The 13,503-nt window shown below is 40.1% G+C and overlaps 1 protein-coding gene across 1 annotated transcript; it reads left to right on the forward strand.

Annotated features, from left to right (window-relative positions):
• Positions 1–1,327: 1,327 nt before the first annotated feature.
• Positions 1,328–10,787, forward strand: lmx1a (LIM homeobox transcription factor 1, alpha; the record flags this gene model as incomplete). Its single annotated transcript, XM_083887597.1, has 7 exons — positions 1,328–1,506; positions 7,026–7,246; positions 7,919–8,103; positions 8,530–8,607; positions 8,937–9,027; positions 10,179–10,364; positions 10,645–10,787. 7 exons carry the CDS (start codon positions 1,328–1,330, stop codon positions 10,785–10,787), a joined length of 1,083 nt encoding a protein of 360 aa, XP_083743723.1.
• Positions 10,788–13,503: the final 2,716 nt, after the last annotated feature.

The raw sequence follows: 13,503 nt of genomic DNA on the forward strand, positions 1-13,503 counted from the left end.
GTTTTTTCTATGTGATTTTAAAAATACTGAGTTGGTCTTCATACACTTCAAAACAGAGCAACACGCAGGACTCAAACGTGACATAAACTAACAAACTCACCCAGGTTAAAAACACATTGAGACAATCAGGGAAAACAGGACAGGAAGCAGAACTGGACAAGGACACACGAGGAAAAGAACTTCAAAATAAAACAGGAAACAAGGAGCTGAAACCCAGACGGATATATATATATCTGTCTGTATGTCTATCTATCTGTTTTTTTCGCTGACAAACATTGAAATATAAAATCTAATTGTGTTTAAATGATTGACAAAAGAAAAATCAATAGGTTCCTAACTGCAAGAAAATAACATTTTATTTTATAATTTATTTGTATATTTATTAAAAATGATGGTTTGACCTTTTCACCTGCACTCCACTTCCTGAACACTGTTATTGGTTTGTAATGAAGAGAGAGAGAGAGAGAAATCCTTTCATGAGCTTCTCTGGTAACTCTGGCATTCATGAAAGAGAGAGAGGGAGAGAGAGAGAGGGAGGGAGGGAGGAGGGGTGGAGAGTGAGGTAACATGCACCTGCACATGGACGTCTCTCTCTCTCTCTCTCTCTCTCTCTCTCTCTCTCTCTCTCTCTCTCTCTCTCTCTCTCTCTCTCTCTCATTCCGGTTCATTCCTAATAGGATAATTGATAAATTGCCTAAAGAGTCAATATTGGTGGACTAACTGCTGTGCCTCTTAACTCTGTGAGCGTGTGAGCAGCAGCAGCAGTAAAGTTGCAGCAGGACTTTGAGATGCTCTGAGAGGAGCAGCGAGTTCATCAGACACCGTTTAAACCGTCAGCACACTCGCACTTCACAGGTAAGAGTTTCACTTTTTTGTTTTGTACCCTCTCTCAGTCAACTTTATTCTGTTTCTTCAGGGAATGTTTTTCTGTCTAAAATCATGACATAATTAATTATGTCCATGCACATTCGGTTTTGTAGGACTTAAGATTAAAATATATATTGTTAAGTTAATTATTATAATTTGAGCAGTTTATCCCCACGGTCAAAACATTTACTTCATAGAAAATAAGTGTGACCTGTTACATGTTTCTAACCTTTTAAGTGGCAACTTTTTTTTTTAATCCAAACAAATCCATTCCTTAAACTGTCCTCAGAATGCACTTTACATTACCAAAGTGTAATGTCAATAATACTAATAACATTATCTAAATAAATAGTATATATATATACAGTGCCGAAGAAGTTTAAAACAGTAAAAAATAAAAGGTTTCAAAGTGCTTTACAGATAAATAATGTCATTAAAGGACAGTTTGTGTGCGCAGGTCATGGCTGAGAGGACAGTGTGTGTCGGTTGCCAGCGGCTCATCACAGACAGATTCCTGCTCAGAGTCACTGACAGTCTGTGGCACGAAGAGTGCGTGCGCTGCGCCGCGTGCGGAGACGCGCTCCACAACTCCTGCTTTCTGCGGGATCGCAAACTTTACTGCAGGCGAGACTATGCTGAGTGAGTAACTGTAACATCAACATGTCCGACTGTGTATTGCTGTTCGGTTCCCTGCGGTTTCTCTGCTGACAAACACAATACACACACACAATACGCACACACACGCACGTGTGTTTTAGGCCATTTTTCAGATGCGTCGCAATTCAAAGGGACGTTGCAGACATTTCACTCTGCAGCCGAGTGTCAAATTATTATTATTACAAATTGTTTAATGCAGAAAAGATAAAAGGAGCATCAGATAATGACATGGGTTTTTTGTTCTTATTGACTTTCATTTATTTTACTTACTAACTTTTTACAGTTAGTGCATTTTACAAACATGCATATTATTTGTATACCTGCAGAGTATATCTCTCTTATAGTCTATATTTTGTATTTAATCATTCCTCTATCTATCTATCTATCTATCTATCTATCTATCTATCTATCTATCTATCTATCTATCTATCTATCTATCTATCTATCTATCTATCTATCTATCTATCTATCTATCTATCTATCTTGTAAAAAAGGTCTACAGAAGATATGTATGTTTTTTTTTATTCCTGACTAACATTTGAATATCTAATTTAAAACTTTAAAAAAAAAGTAAAAAAAAACAGTTCCTAACTGCAAGAAATGTTTTTAAAAAATATATATTTTGTAACTATATTACACCAAGGAGCTTCAATTTTATTGTCATGGAACTGAACCTCATAGCAGATATGGAACTTCCTGTATAGAATGATACAATGCATGTTCCATTATAGGGAACTTGTCTTATGTCATCAGTTTTTATATTTTTACGTTTAAAACTGGCTATTATAATATACTATACAGGGCTGATTGTTTTATTACTTTGTTATTTTATTTTCCTAGTCTCCTGAACAAAAGTTATTGTGTGTGTGTGTGATACGACTGTAAGCAATAACAGAACCTTTGTCCATGTCTGACCTTGACTGAGAATGTGTGTGAGTGTGTGTGTGTGTGTGAGAGAGAGATAGATGGATAGAAAAGGAGATAGAGAGACAGGGAGAGTTGTTAAGTATACTGTCGATACTTAAAGATGAGTATATTGCTGTTATGGAATATGCCTATACCTTTAGTAGGTCATATAAAAATAATAATAATAATAATAACACAAATAATAATAAGAGGTCATATAAACAATATCATCACTAGGGTAATGTAAGTGTATATGTGGTGTAAGTTTATTTCTAGGGAACTTGGCACAGAGTGCTAAGAACAAGGTGACTGTAGGAAGAGGTGGCAAGGGAGCTGGAATGTGAAAACACCACTGCATACTGTATCAACACACACACACACACACATGGTCACACCTTCATACACACACAGCACACAACCAGGGGTAGAGCTCAACTGACACATTGTCAAAATGTGTTAAAATTTCAAGACCTGCTGGCGTGGCAACTGCAACCTGGGGACAACATATGGTCTTGTAGAAGAGGTAGCTCCCCCCTACACACGCACCCCACCCCAAAACTCCCAGCATCACCCACTGCCCCGGCTCCCTCGTATCGTACCTAATTCACCCTCGTTCTTCTTCCAGAAAACAAGCTCTCACCTAAACAAGAGCCAAGATGAAAACTGTACAAGCTCAAAGGCAGCAGCTTCCATTATTTCTGAACAATTTGGTGATGCGGGTTCTGCCAGACCTGCAGGGAAACAAGGCATGATGTAGTAATGGTACACACCCACCCCACCATCAAGCTCCCATGTGCATTAGCAAGTACGGTGTTTGTAACAAGGATGAGCCAATACAATGTTCAGTGTCAGTGTCGAAAAAACACTGGATCAGACATCAGAAAAAGAAGATAAAAACCCCAAATATCATGTAAATGGTTCACTAAAAACAGCCTGTAAAGACAGACAGGAGTATCATGCCGAGCTTTGTGCACTTATTTTAAGATGCATTTAAGGTAGAAGAGACAAGTGTCATTTTGCACATGGTAGAATGTGATATTGGCATTGGTGTCGGACATAAAAGTGAATATCAAGCTCTTATACAAAAAAAACTGTCTGTTTGATCTGAGTGGATAAATGGACATTTGTAGAGGACATTTGAAAGACCAAACAATCCTAAGTATTCATAGTATGATCAGTTGAGATAAAAAGGAGGATATAGAGGTATAATTAGGAGATTTGAACCCTACATCAGACGGTCTGCTCTGCTGCAGCCCCTACAACAGGGACGGTGAGGATTGCACAAACTTCTTCTCTTCTGCGGGACCGTGCGCTCCATGAGCGCTGGCACTATGTGCCGTGGCATCTGGAAAGCTCTCCTCACAGCAGCCCCGGTGTCGAGCGATGGGACGATGCCCAGCCAACCATGAGATATCTGAACTGACCAATTAGCAGGAGGTCTGTTGCCAAAGCTCCACCTCTGGGCCCCCAGCCTCCCTGTCTGGGTTTATGGCACCCTGCAATACTTAGAAACCTCCTCTAACCACAATTATGACTGTAATAATAATAATAATTTTAACATAAAAACATTTCAATTCACAAACAAATCTCAAAGTGCTATAGCACCATAAAGTTGTTTTCTTGCCTTATAATCTGTTCAGCCCAGATGTGATTGTTGTTTTACACTGTAATAGATTTTATTTATACTATTACAAGTTGATATAGTTTTTTTGGCAATCATTTAAAAAGCACTATATATTGATCCATAGTTTGAACTTTGAATATAAGGAAATATTTGGTCTGAATACATCACACTGTCCTGTAGCAGATTTTTCTATTGTCTGATTACTTATTCTGAATTAAGGTTAAAAATCCTCTGATTATCTCACATATCGAACATATCTGACCTTATTATTTAAATCTTATAAACACCCACAACTGAATCACATTAAATACACAGTATTAATAGGACTGGTGTGCATTCTCTGGCATTTTATCACTCACACCTCAGAGGTAATAACAAGCTTTTCAAAATCAGTAATTCCCAGGGATTGGGTATGGGACACACAGATGGGTCACAGGAAGTTGTCTATTTTTGCTCAAACAAATTTGCACCTTTTTTTCCAAGGTTAATGTCTATATGTTATAAATAACAAATGCATAAATATATTTTGATAATGTCAGGTTTACCTATTTAAAATAATGCCAGGCGTGACAGAAATGACAGAATTGTTATTTTATGCCCAAATCTGTTCTAGACATGATTTATATTGGCAAATAAGTTTGGCAAACACTGCAGTAAAGCACTAGTGTTCAAATTAGTGTCTTTAAATGCTTTTATTGTCTCTTTGTTGTGTCAAGGATTCAAATTTGCAGAGTAAATGATAATTAATTGTGAGATACACACTGTATAATGCAAACGTGGTTTATATAATCAGTTAGCCTGACCTGTCGTAGCAGACAGTCCTGTAACTTAATGAATTATAGGTTGGTTAGATTGTCAGCAGAGTTAGATTGGCTAAACGGTTGGGTGGACTGGACGGCAGATTGGTCGTCACATCAGCGACTTGTGACTGGCGGTGCGTTTGACCTTCAGATCTGTATCTGATACACAGACTTTGTTGGTGCATGGGTTCAGCAATGGATCCAGGTGAACCCGATCCAGAAACAGGATCCGTCTCTCTGCTTTCCGGCAGACCAGCGGTCTGTTGGCCTGACCGCGAAAGGTCAACGTTAAGTTAAGATAGGCGATTCCCCCGAGAGAGACTGTGCGCGTGTCTCTGAGCACGAGCATTTTGCTGACTTATTTTGGCTGTAATGATCTGTTGTCACTAATTGCCATGTCTTGAATCCAGCGTGACTGAGTGTTCCCGCTCTCCTCGCAGTGCGTCTGGGCCAATCATGTCAGCGGGAACTCTGAAATATTAAACACCCTGAGCTGCTCCTTAAGTATTTGAGGTACTCTTACCTTTGCATTAACAAGGCTTAAGTGTACTGGGGATAATAAGACAAATTGGACAAGATGTATAATGGAAAATGTGCATGGACACGCGCAACATTAATGCCCTGAGCTGCTTCTTCGCTGACATCCAGCATTAGCATCATATTTAGACATTAAAGCACCTCTATGTTTCTATGTGATGGCACAGGAATGCACATACCACAGACGGACGGTATGTTGACCATATTAAAGTGCATACCATTGAGGCCGTGGGGGCAGAAGACAGAGATGGGTCAAGCAGCCAGACTGACCCTCCTGAGCTTCTGGGAAATGTGCTTCGCCATTTCCCCTAGCGACCCCACGGCAACAGTAAGAGGTCCCAGAAATGTTTGGCTTTAGGATGTTGTCGCTCCAGAGCGTTTGACAGGGATGTCTCAGACTATAGGTGTTTGCTTGGTGTGGTCGTCCCAGTGTTTGGGTTGTTGTGTTTTCAAGGAATTGAAAATGAGCAAGAAATAAAGAAACTTTAACCACTGACACTTTTTCCTGTCGAAGAATTGAGGCCAATATTCACACAGAAATATATACCTTGGATAAATTTTGTCTCATTATGCCAACATTTCGGTGTACAAATTGTAATTGTACTATATATTTTAGGTCATGTGTAGAAATTAATGACATTTAATGGTGAGACTGCAGATTGTCACCTGGTTGGTTGGTTGGTTTGTTTGTAGAAACATTTTGACGTAAGATGGCGGCTATTATAATGCAAGGCCCTTGTCTGAAGTCCATTCTTAAAGCGATTATTATATGTAGAATATTTAGCTTCTGCCAAAGAACCCTCCTAAATGTTACACAGGGAATGTTTAATCAGCCAGCATCACCTTGTTGATAAGGGGTTTAAATTGCACTGAATAGAAAACTGCAAATCATGGATCGTTTTCCACTCACACTTACCAGCTTCAAATCCTTTATTTTTATGTGAAAACAAAACAATGGAGGGGAAAAAAGGCTGTCACTTTCTCATGCCTCTGCGCTGACTGCTCCGGTGACCCAGTCAGGTCTGGAGACAAATGCCAGCTCCAGAATGATGACGCATCATCCTGCATGACAGACGAAAAATGCCGAGGTGCCAGCCAGCGGACAATGGTCCTGCTGCTTGGGGGCTGTCTCGGTCTTTGTGCTCCTCTGGTTAAGCAGACTTAAGGATAATTCCACGGATAATTCCTGGGACCGGCAGCTCAGCCTCTCCCACCGGGAGATCTGATTCCCCCCCTCTGCCTGGAGCCATGGCCTGCCGAGAGCTTTTCTCCTGCCTCCCCAGGAGCACAGCCTCGGACATGGCAGCCGGAGCCACGGCAACAGTCTCTGAGGTTAAGCCCACCAGTGCTGGTTGCCAGGCACTCAGATGCACACCCACCATGCTTAGAGTATGTGTCTGAGTGGCCCGATCAGGAGGAGGAGGACAGGGGAGAATCGGGTTTGCAAGTTGTGTTTGAGTGACAGCTCGACTCAGCAACATTCCTCAAGTCAACTAAGCATTGTTTTATCTCTCAGAGCTCCATCTTACTGAGTGTTTACTCTGGTCAGCTTCACAAAAGCACCGCTCTCTGCTGTTTACGAGACTATCACTGACTGTTTCTCTCCATTTCCTCTGTTGTTCTCCTCCCTGCAGTCTGTTTGCAGTGCGTTGTGGGGGCTGCGCCGAGGCCGTCTTCCCCGCAGAGCTGGTGATGCGCGCAGGAGCCGCTGTTTTCCACCTGCGCTGCTTCACCTGCAGTGTCTGCTCCTGCCGCCTGCAGACTGGAGAACACTGCATCCTCAGGGAGGGACAGCTACTGTGTGCCAGAGAAGACTATCACCGATGTCTGGGCAGCCCGACCTCCTCTGACACAGGTACAATCTTTGTGGACACTCTGTGGGCACATGAGCAAGTGTACACAACAAATGAGTAAAGCCATCCAAGATTGGGTTAATTGTTGTTGTTGTTTTAGTGTAAGAGTTGTTTTTGACCTTGCTGTTGGATTATTCAACAATTAAAAACATATAGTATGGCAGAGAATTGTTCTCTTGTATTTAACATGCATGAACTCATATTGTCCCATAGGGGACAACGTGGATAAGTATTTTAACATGCATACAGTAAGAGTGATATAGAAAAATGAAGGAACCTCAGTGTCTTATCTGTGCTCCAATGACTAACTGATGTTTAATGTGTTATCCCTGTAACTTAATCATGGAAAAACATACAGACAGACATTGCTTTCAGTATTTATGACTATGGACATTGTGGGTTTTCACATAATCTACTCAGGACTATACTACTGTGCACCCCACCTCATTTATTGTATTGTGTGTTATTTATAGTATCAATACAGAGTATAAATGAAAAAGAGCTTAAGTTGTTTAAGGTTGCCCTCATTTATTAATTAAGGTTTAATTAATGAAGGTTAATCAAACGGACAAATACAAATTCAAGCAGAGTTCGGGAAATGTAAGTAAATGGAGTTAAAAACTGTAAAAAAAAAAAACTGATTGAAAAATAATATACTCATGTCCACCCACCAGGTAAAAGTGATGATGAAGAGGAAGAAGAAGAAGAGGAGGAAGAATCTGGTGAAGTCACAGGCAAACAGATTAAATCAGAAGACCAGGAAAGCAAACGTCCAAAAAGACCTCGCACTATTTTGACCACTCAACAAAGACGGACCTTTAAAGCTTCCTTTGAGGTCTCATCCAAGCCTTGCAGAAAGGTAAGGGAATGTTTTAATGAGTGTTTAATGTAAACAGTAATTATAGTATTAATCAGAAGATAATTTTGCCGAATTATTATTATTATTATTATTATTATTAATATTATTATATTATTTTTAAGAGGAATGTTAGATTTATTTAAAAAATTAAATCTGAATTTCATTACGACAGCAATTTAAGATTTAAATCATAGAGAATAGAGTGTTACAGATAGATAGAAATTCTCATAAAGCAGACTTGACCTTGAAAATAGGTGTCATTTTTCTAAACAAGACATTTTATGAATGCTCCTCCTTGTTTGAGGCAGAATGATGATGAAGCAACATTTTCTTTTAACCTTCAACTGACCTCTTTCTTTCTATTTCCCCCTTTTTTTTATATCATCCCTCTTTTTTGTCGTCCTTCCACCTGAATTTTAATCCCAGATAAGGGAGACCTTGGCAGCAGAGACTGGCCTGAGTGTCCGGGTTGTGCAAGTCTGGTTCCAGAACCAAAGAGCCAAAGTAATAGAGCACACACGCACGTACGCACACACACACGCACACACACACATTTACGCACGCACACACACACAGTCATATGCTTTACTAATAAAAGGCCTCTTTCTGCACAGTGTTTGTATGCCAGGGTAAAAATCGGCTTGGTTATCTCTACATACAGGAAACTGATGACATCTCACTGTGTGATCGCTGTAGATTAAAAAAGCCAAATTTCCTCACAAAGTGGGCTCATGTGTGGTTTTCCCTCCTCCACTGAAAAATGTCCTTTACCACACACTGTTGATACAGAACTCACTGTAACCTGTAACCTATGGTTGTGCCTGTATCTATAGATGAAGAAGTTGGCCAGGAGACAGCAGCAGCAACAGGAGCAGCAGCAGCAGCAGACTCAGGAACGGCACGAGCACCAGTCACATCATACAGGTATTGTACTGCTGAAAAAATAGCTGCTTGTTTACAGAGGTGGATAAAGTACTAAAATATTGTACTGAAGTAAAAGTACCAGTTTGATGAAATATTACTCAAGTAGAAGTAAAAGTATAGTCATCTGAAAATGTACTCAAGTAGAAGTAAGAAGTAGTTCGTTTAAAATGCACTTTAAGTAAAAGTTACTTAGTTACTTTGCGTGGGGTGTTAGGGTAGTAGAAATATGACAAGGGGTCAGAAATCCAAAACTATTTTGGAGCTCACGCGCCCGGCGCAACACAGGATATGACGTCACTTTTTGTGTGCGCCCTCTATGTTCCTGCGCCAGTGCCGGTGCTAATCACATCATCATTCGTCTGGTTCTGGTGTATATTTTCCCCCTGTAGGTCTTCATTGTGCTGAATTTTTATTTTTACTCAGTAACGGATAGGATTTATAAAATAACTAAGTACAAGACTTGAGTCAACACGTACTCAAGTAAAATACAAAAAAAATTAAATTGTACTTAAAAAATACAAAATACACAAAAAATTATTCAATACAGTAACTTGAGTAAATGTATTTCGTTACTTTCCACCTCTGCTTTTTTAACCCTAGAACACTATCGCTCAAATTCAAAACACCATCACTAACGCTGGGTGATTTTTACCCAAGATAATAAATACACCCAATAAAACGTACTTGTCATCAACATATATCAAAACATGACAATATATGACAAATTTGTGTCATGTCTAACAAAATGAAAGAAGAGCATCATGAGGGGACCATATAAAAATGCTCCAAAATTACTGGAAAATTAGGAATTTTGGAACAAATAATTAAAAAAAAAATAATGAAGATGAAAACTTGGTTTTCATGAAAATCACATAAATGTATTTGTTCGGGTAAAAACCACCCAGCAATGGTGTTCTAGGGTTAAGTTATTAATCGTCTATTCATTTGTGTTCCTTCCACTTCTTAATTGTATTTCATAGAGGGAAAAACTTAAACTAGACAGGAACAAACCAATTAAACAAAATCAATCTTACAATGGCAGAACATTCTGTGTGTGCTTTTTTGTCACAAATGTTCACCAGTACAGGTGTAAACAAGTTACATTCGCAGCAGTATGACAAATAAGTAACCCAATTTTCTGTGCCCTACAGCGCCCTCTCGTGGTGGATTACCCTCAGAGATGGAGCATCTGGGCTCTTCGTTTCACCACATTCAGCAGCAGCAGCAGCAGCAGCAGGTGGGGCTCACCATTCTGGAGCCACAGGACTATGACATGGACCCCTTCAGGCAGGGCCTGACCCCACCTCAGATGCCAGGGGATCACATGCACCCCTACGGTAAAGACCTCAGAGCTGCTGTCGGGATCGTTTATGATATATATATGATATATGTTGCTGTTTAAAACTATATATTATATTATATTATATTACAATACATTACATTGCATTATAATCTATTATATTGCATTATATTATATTATATTATATCATATGTATAAGATTGCATGGACTTTTCAATTGTTCCAAATACTTTTTACACAATTTAAATATAATTGATGATCAGGTTATAAAGTAGTTATTAACTGAGCAATGATTTTGTCTCTCTTTGTTTTTTTAGGCTTTAAGGGCCTGTACAGTGACATCGACAAGGACCCACTTTGTCATATGCTTGACAGCGACTGCCTCCCCCAAAGTGGCTCCTCTCTACTGACTCCTATTGACTGTCTGTACTCCATGCAGGACTCTTACTTCACGTCCTGAGAGTGACGACAGGACTCGGTGAGAATGGGTCCGACCCGCTCTACATCACCATCTTGTATCATCGGATTCTCTATTTGGAAAAGGATAATTGGGTGTAAAAATATCAGGGCTCACAATCAAAGTGTAGATGAGTTGGCAAACAAACCCCCCCCCAAAAAATTCAACAACATTGACATAGAAACTCTACGAGGAGTGGAGTGACAAAGGATTGGAGGGAGGAATCCACGATTAATGCTGCGTTCAAGACAAATCAGAAGTCGAGATTTTTTCAAACTTCAACCAGAAAAACACCACAAAAAGGCAACATATATTATATTCAATTTAAATGAATACAATCAGGTAGTAAAACCTGACATCTATGCAAATTATGGTCAAATATAAAGTTTGAAAAATGTGATCTGTTAGCTTGTTACAGTTTTATTTATTATTATTATTATTATTAATAATAATAATAATAATAATAATAATAATAGTAATAGTAGCTTTGTTTATGTTCATAGGGAGGCTGCACAGTTAATAGTTGAATTGTCTAATCACTATTTGTCACAATGAAAAAACCTATCCATGTTATTTTTTTGTTTTGTTTGTTTACATTAGGCATCAGAAATTGGACATTTCAATTGGAAAAATCTCGACTTCCAAGTTGTATGGGATGCAGCACAAACAAGATATCCAGGAAAATGTTTTGTGTGGGTCGGTAAAAACAGGACATTTTAAAACAAGACTCCAGACAGGAATTCACACTGAGGGCAGATCGTGACCCAATCTGTGGACATCAGACTACTGAACGGTGGATACACTGTAACCATGTGCATGTTCATACAAACACAATAACTATTCTTCCCTCTATGTTTGCAGTCTCACTGTACAATACAGACTCTTCCAAGTCTTCTGTGTATATGCATGACACCGTCGGACCTCTCTTGAATGTTAGATTATGAGATTATAACTACAACTGTTAATGTAAATAACTGTTTGGATGTGTATTTGTATTTATTCTCACAATGTGTGTATGCTGTTTATGTTGAATGAATCCACAACGGTCAATAAATGTTATAATGATACCGTAAAGAATATTCAGAATAAAATGAAAATGAAATGCTGAGGGTTAGTGCCGGGTCAGTCCATCCTCAGTGCTTATCAATCCCATCTGGGTGACAGGTCAGTGAAGCATCTTCTCCTTGGCTGTTGGGTGGATCATCAGATTGTGAAATGCTGGGCTATGACAGCAGCATGGGTCAGTGGCAGGTGAGCATCACATCCACGCCGCCCAGCATCAACGCTCACATTGTGCTCCTTGCGGTCAAAGGCCCTTGCTGCATTTTTTCTGCCTTTTCCTTCCTCCAGTCAAAGTGGGCAGGAGGTGGGGAGGGAGGGGGGGGACCACCCAGGTGCCCGGACCCAGCTGGAATGCACCAATCCTTGTGGAGAGAAGTTGAGAAAACCCAGCGAAGGAGGTTCAAGACAACGGAGGAGCTGAAAGCTGTGTCAGGGGAGAATGTCCAGGGTGACACAGAGATATGAAGACCCACAGTATGGAGTGCCTCTCTGCCCTAGTCATGAACCCTGTCTTGGACCCGTCTCATATTTCCCACTATGAAATCAGACCTTGAAGAGCAAAGAGTGCAAGTCAATGGTCAGGAACAATCTAACTGTCTGTCACCATGGTATGCTACCGCCAACCAGAACTAAAGAAGTGTGCAGCAGCAGGGTATACTGTGCGTGTGTAAGTCTGCCTTTGTATCTGCTCTGCTGGCACGAGTACAGTATGTGTGCGTGCTCATGTGTAAGGTGGAACAACACTCTTTGTTGTTGTATCATAATGCATTTCCTTGTACCTTCGGAGGCAGCTCAAGGGAGAAAAGCCAGACTTAAATATCAAAGAAGGAAGCCAACGTGGTCACCTGCAGGGTCTTTTCCCCCTCTCGTGCATGAGTCTGTGCAGTGTTGGCACAAACGTCATGCGTGGCTGCCAGGAGCACTGGGTGGGATGTGAAAAATAATCAAAGCGTGATCATACGGTCACAGCAGGTAGCAATAACCTCATTATTATTCTGATGGTAGCCAAACAGTTTCCTGTCAACAGTTCGGTAATTTATTGCACCCTTCATGCCAAACACAGGCCACAAACCCTCTGTCTTTTTAACCGCTATAATTGGCTTCATGCTGTTGCAGTGCCAAGGCAGATGTACACACGCTTTGCTGAAGATACTTAACTGGACAGTTGCAGCACCTAATGTGCGTGTTGGGACAGAAAAATGCTACGCAATAAAAACCAGCCACTGCGCATCTTCATATTTAAAATAGACAATACATTTATACCTAAATAAGTAATATAACATGTATGAATATATAATACCATCTGAGTCTGATTTAATACTTAATGTTTAGAGTGGGGAGGAGGGCAGTAAATGTCCCCCTGAATGTTGGATCAGTTCCCAGTGTGACACGTTGAGCTGAGACTGATAATAGATCACATCCTCGCTACTCAGTGACAGCAGCGTTCTGGCCAGTAAATGTGCTAAATTGACACTTTCTGGCAGATCAGTGATCCCCACTTCTCTATCTGAGCCCACAGTGGATTATAGGTCGTATGGAGGAGTTCAAATGTGGGTTACCAGACGTGCTAAAGAGGCCACCAAAAGAGACGGGGTCTGTCCGCACTGTCACACATCGTTGGATAGTGTTTAAGATATATACATGCCAGAACTGATTA

Source organism: Microchirus variegatus, assembly GCF_963457635.1.
Source record: "Microchirus variegatus genome assembly, chromosome: 4".
Classification (NCBI taxonomy): domain Eukaryota; kingdom Metazoa; phylum Chordata; class Actinopteri; order Pleuronectiformes; family Soleidae; genus Microchirus; species Microchirus variegatus.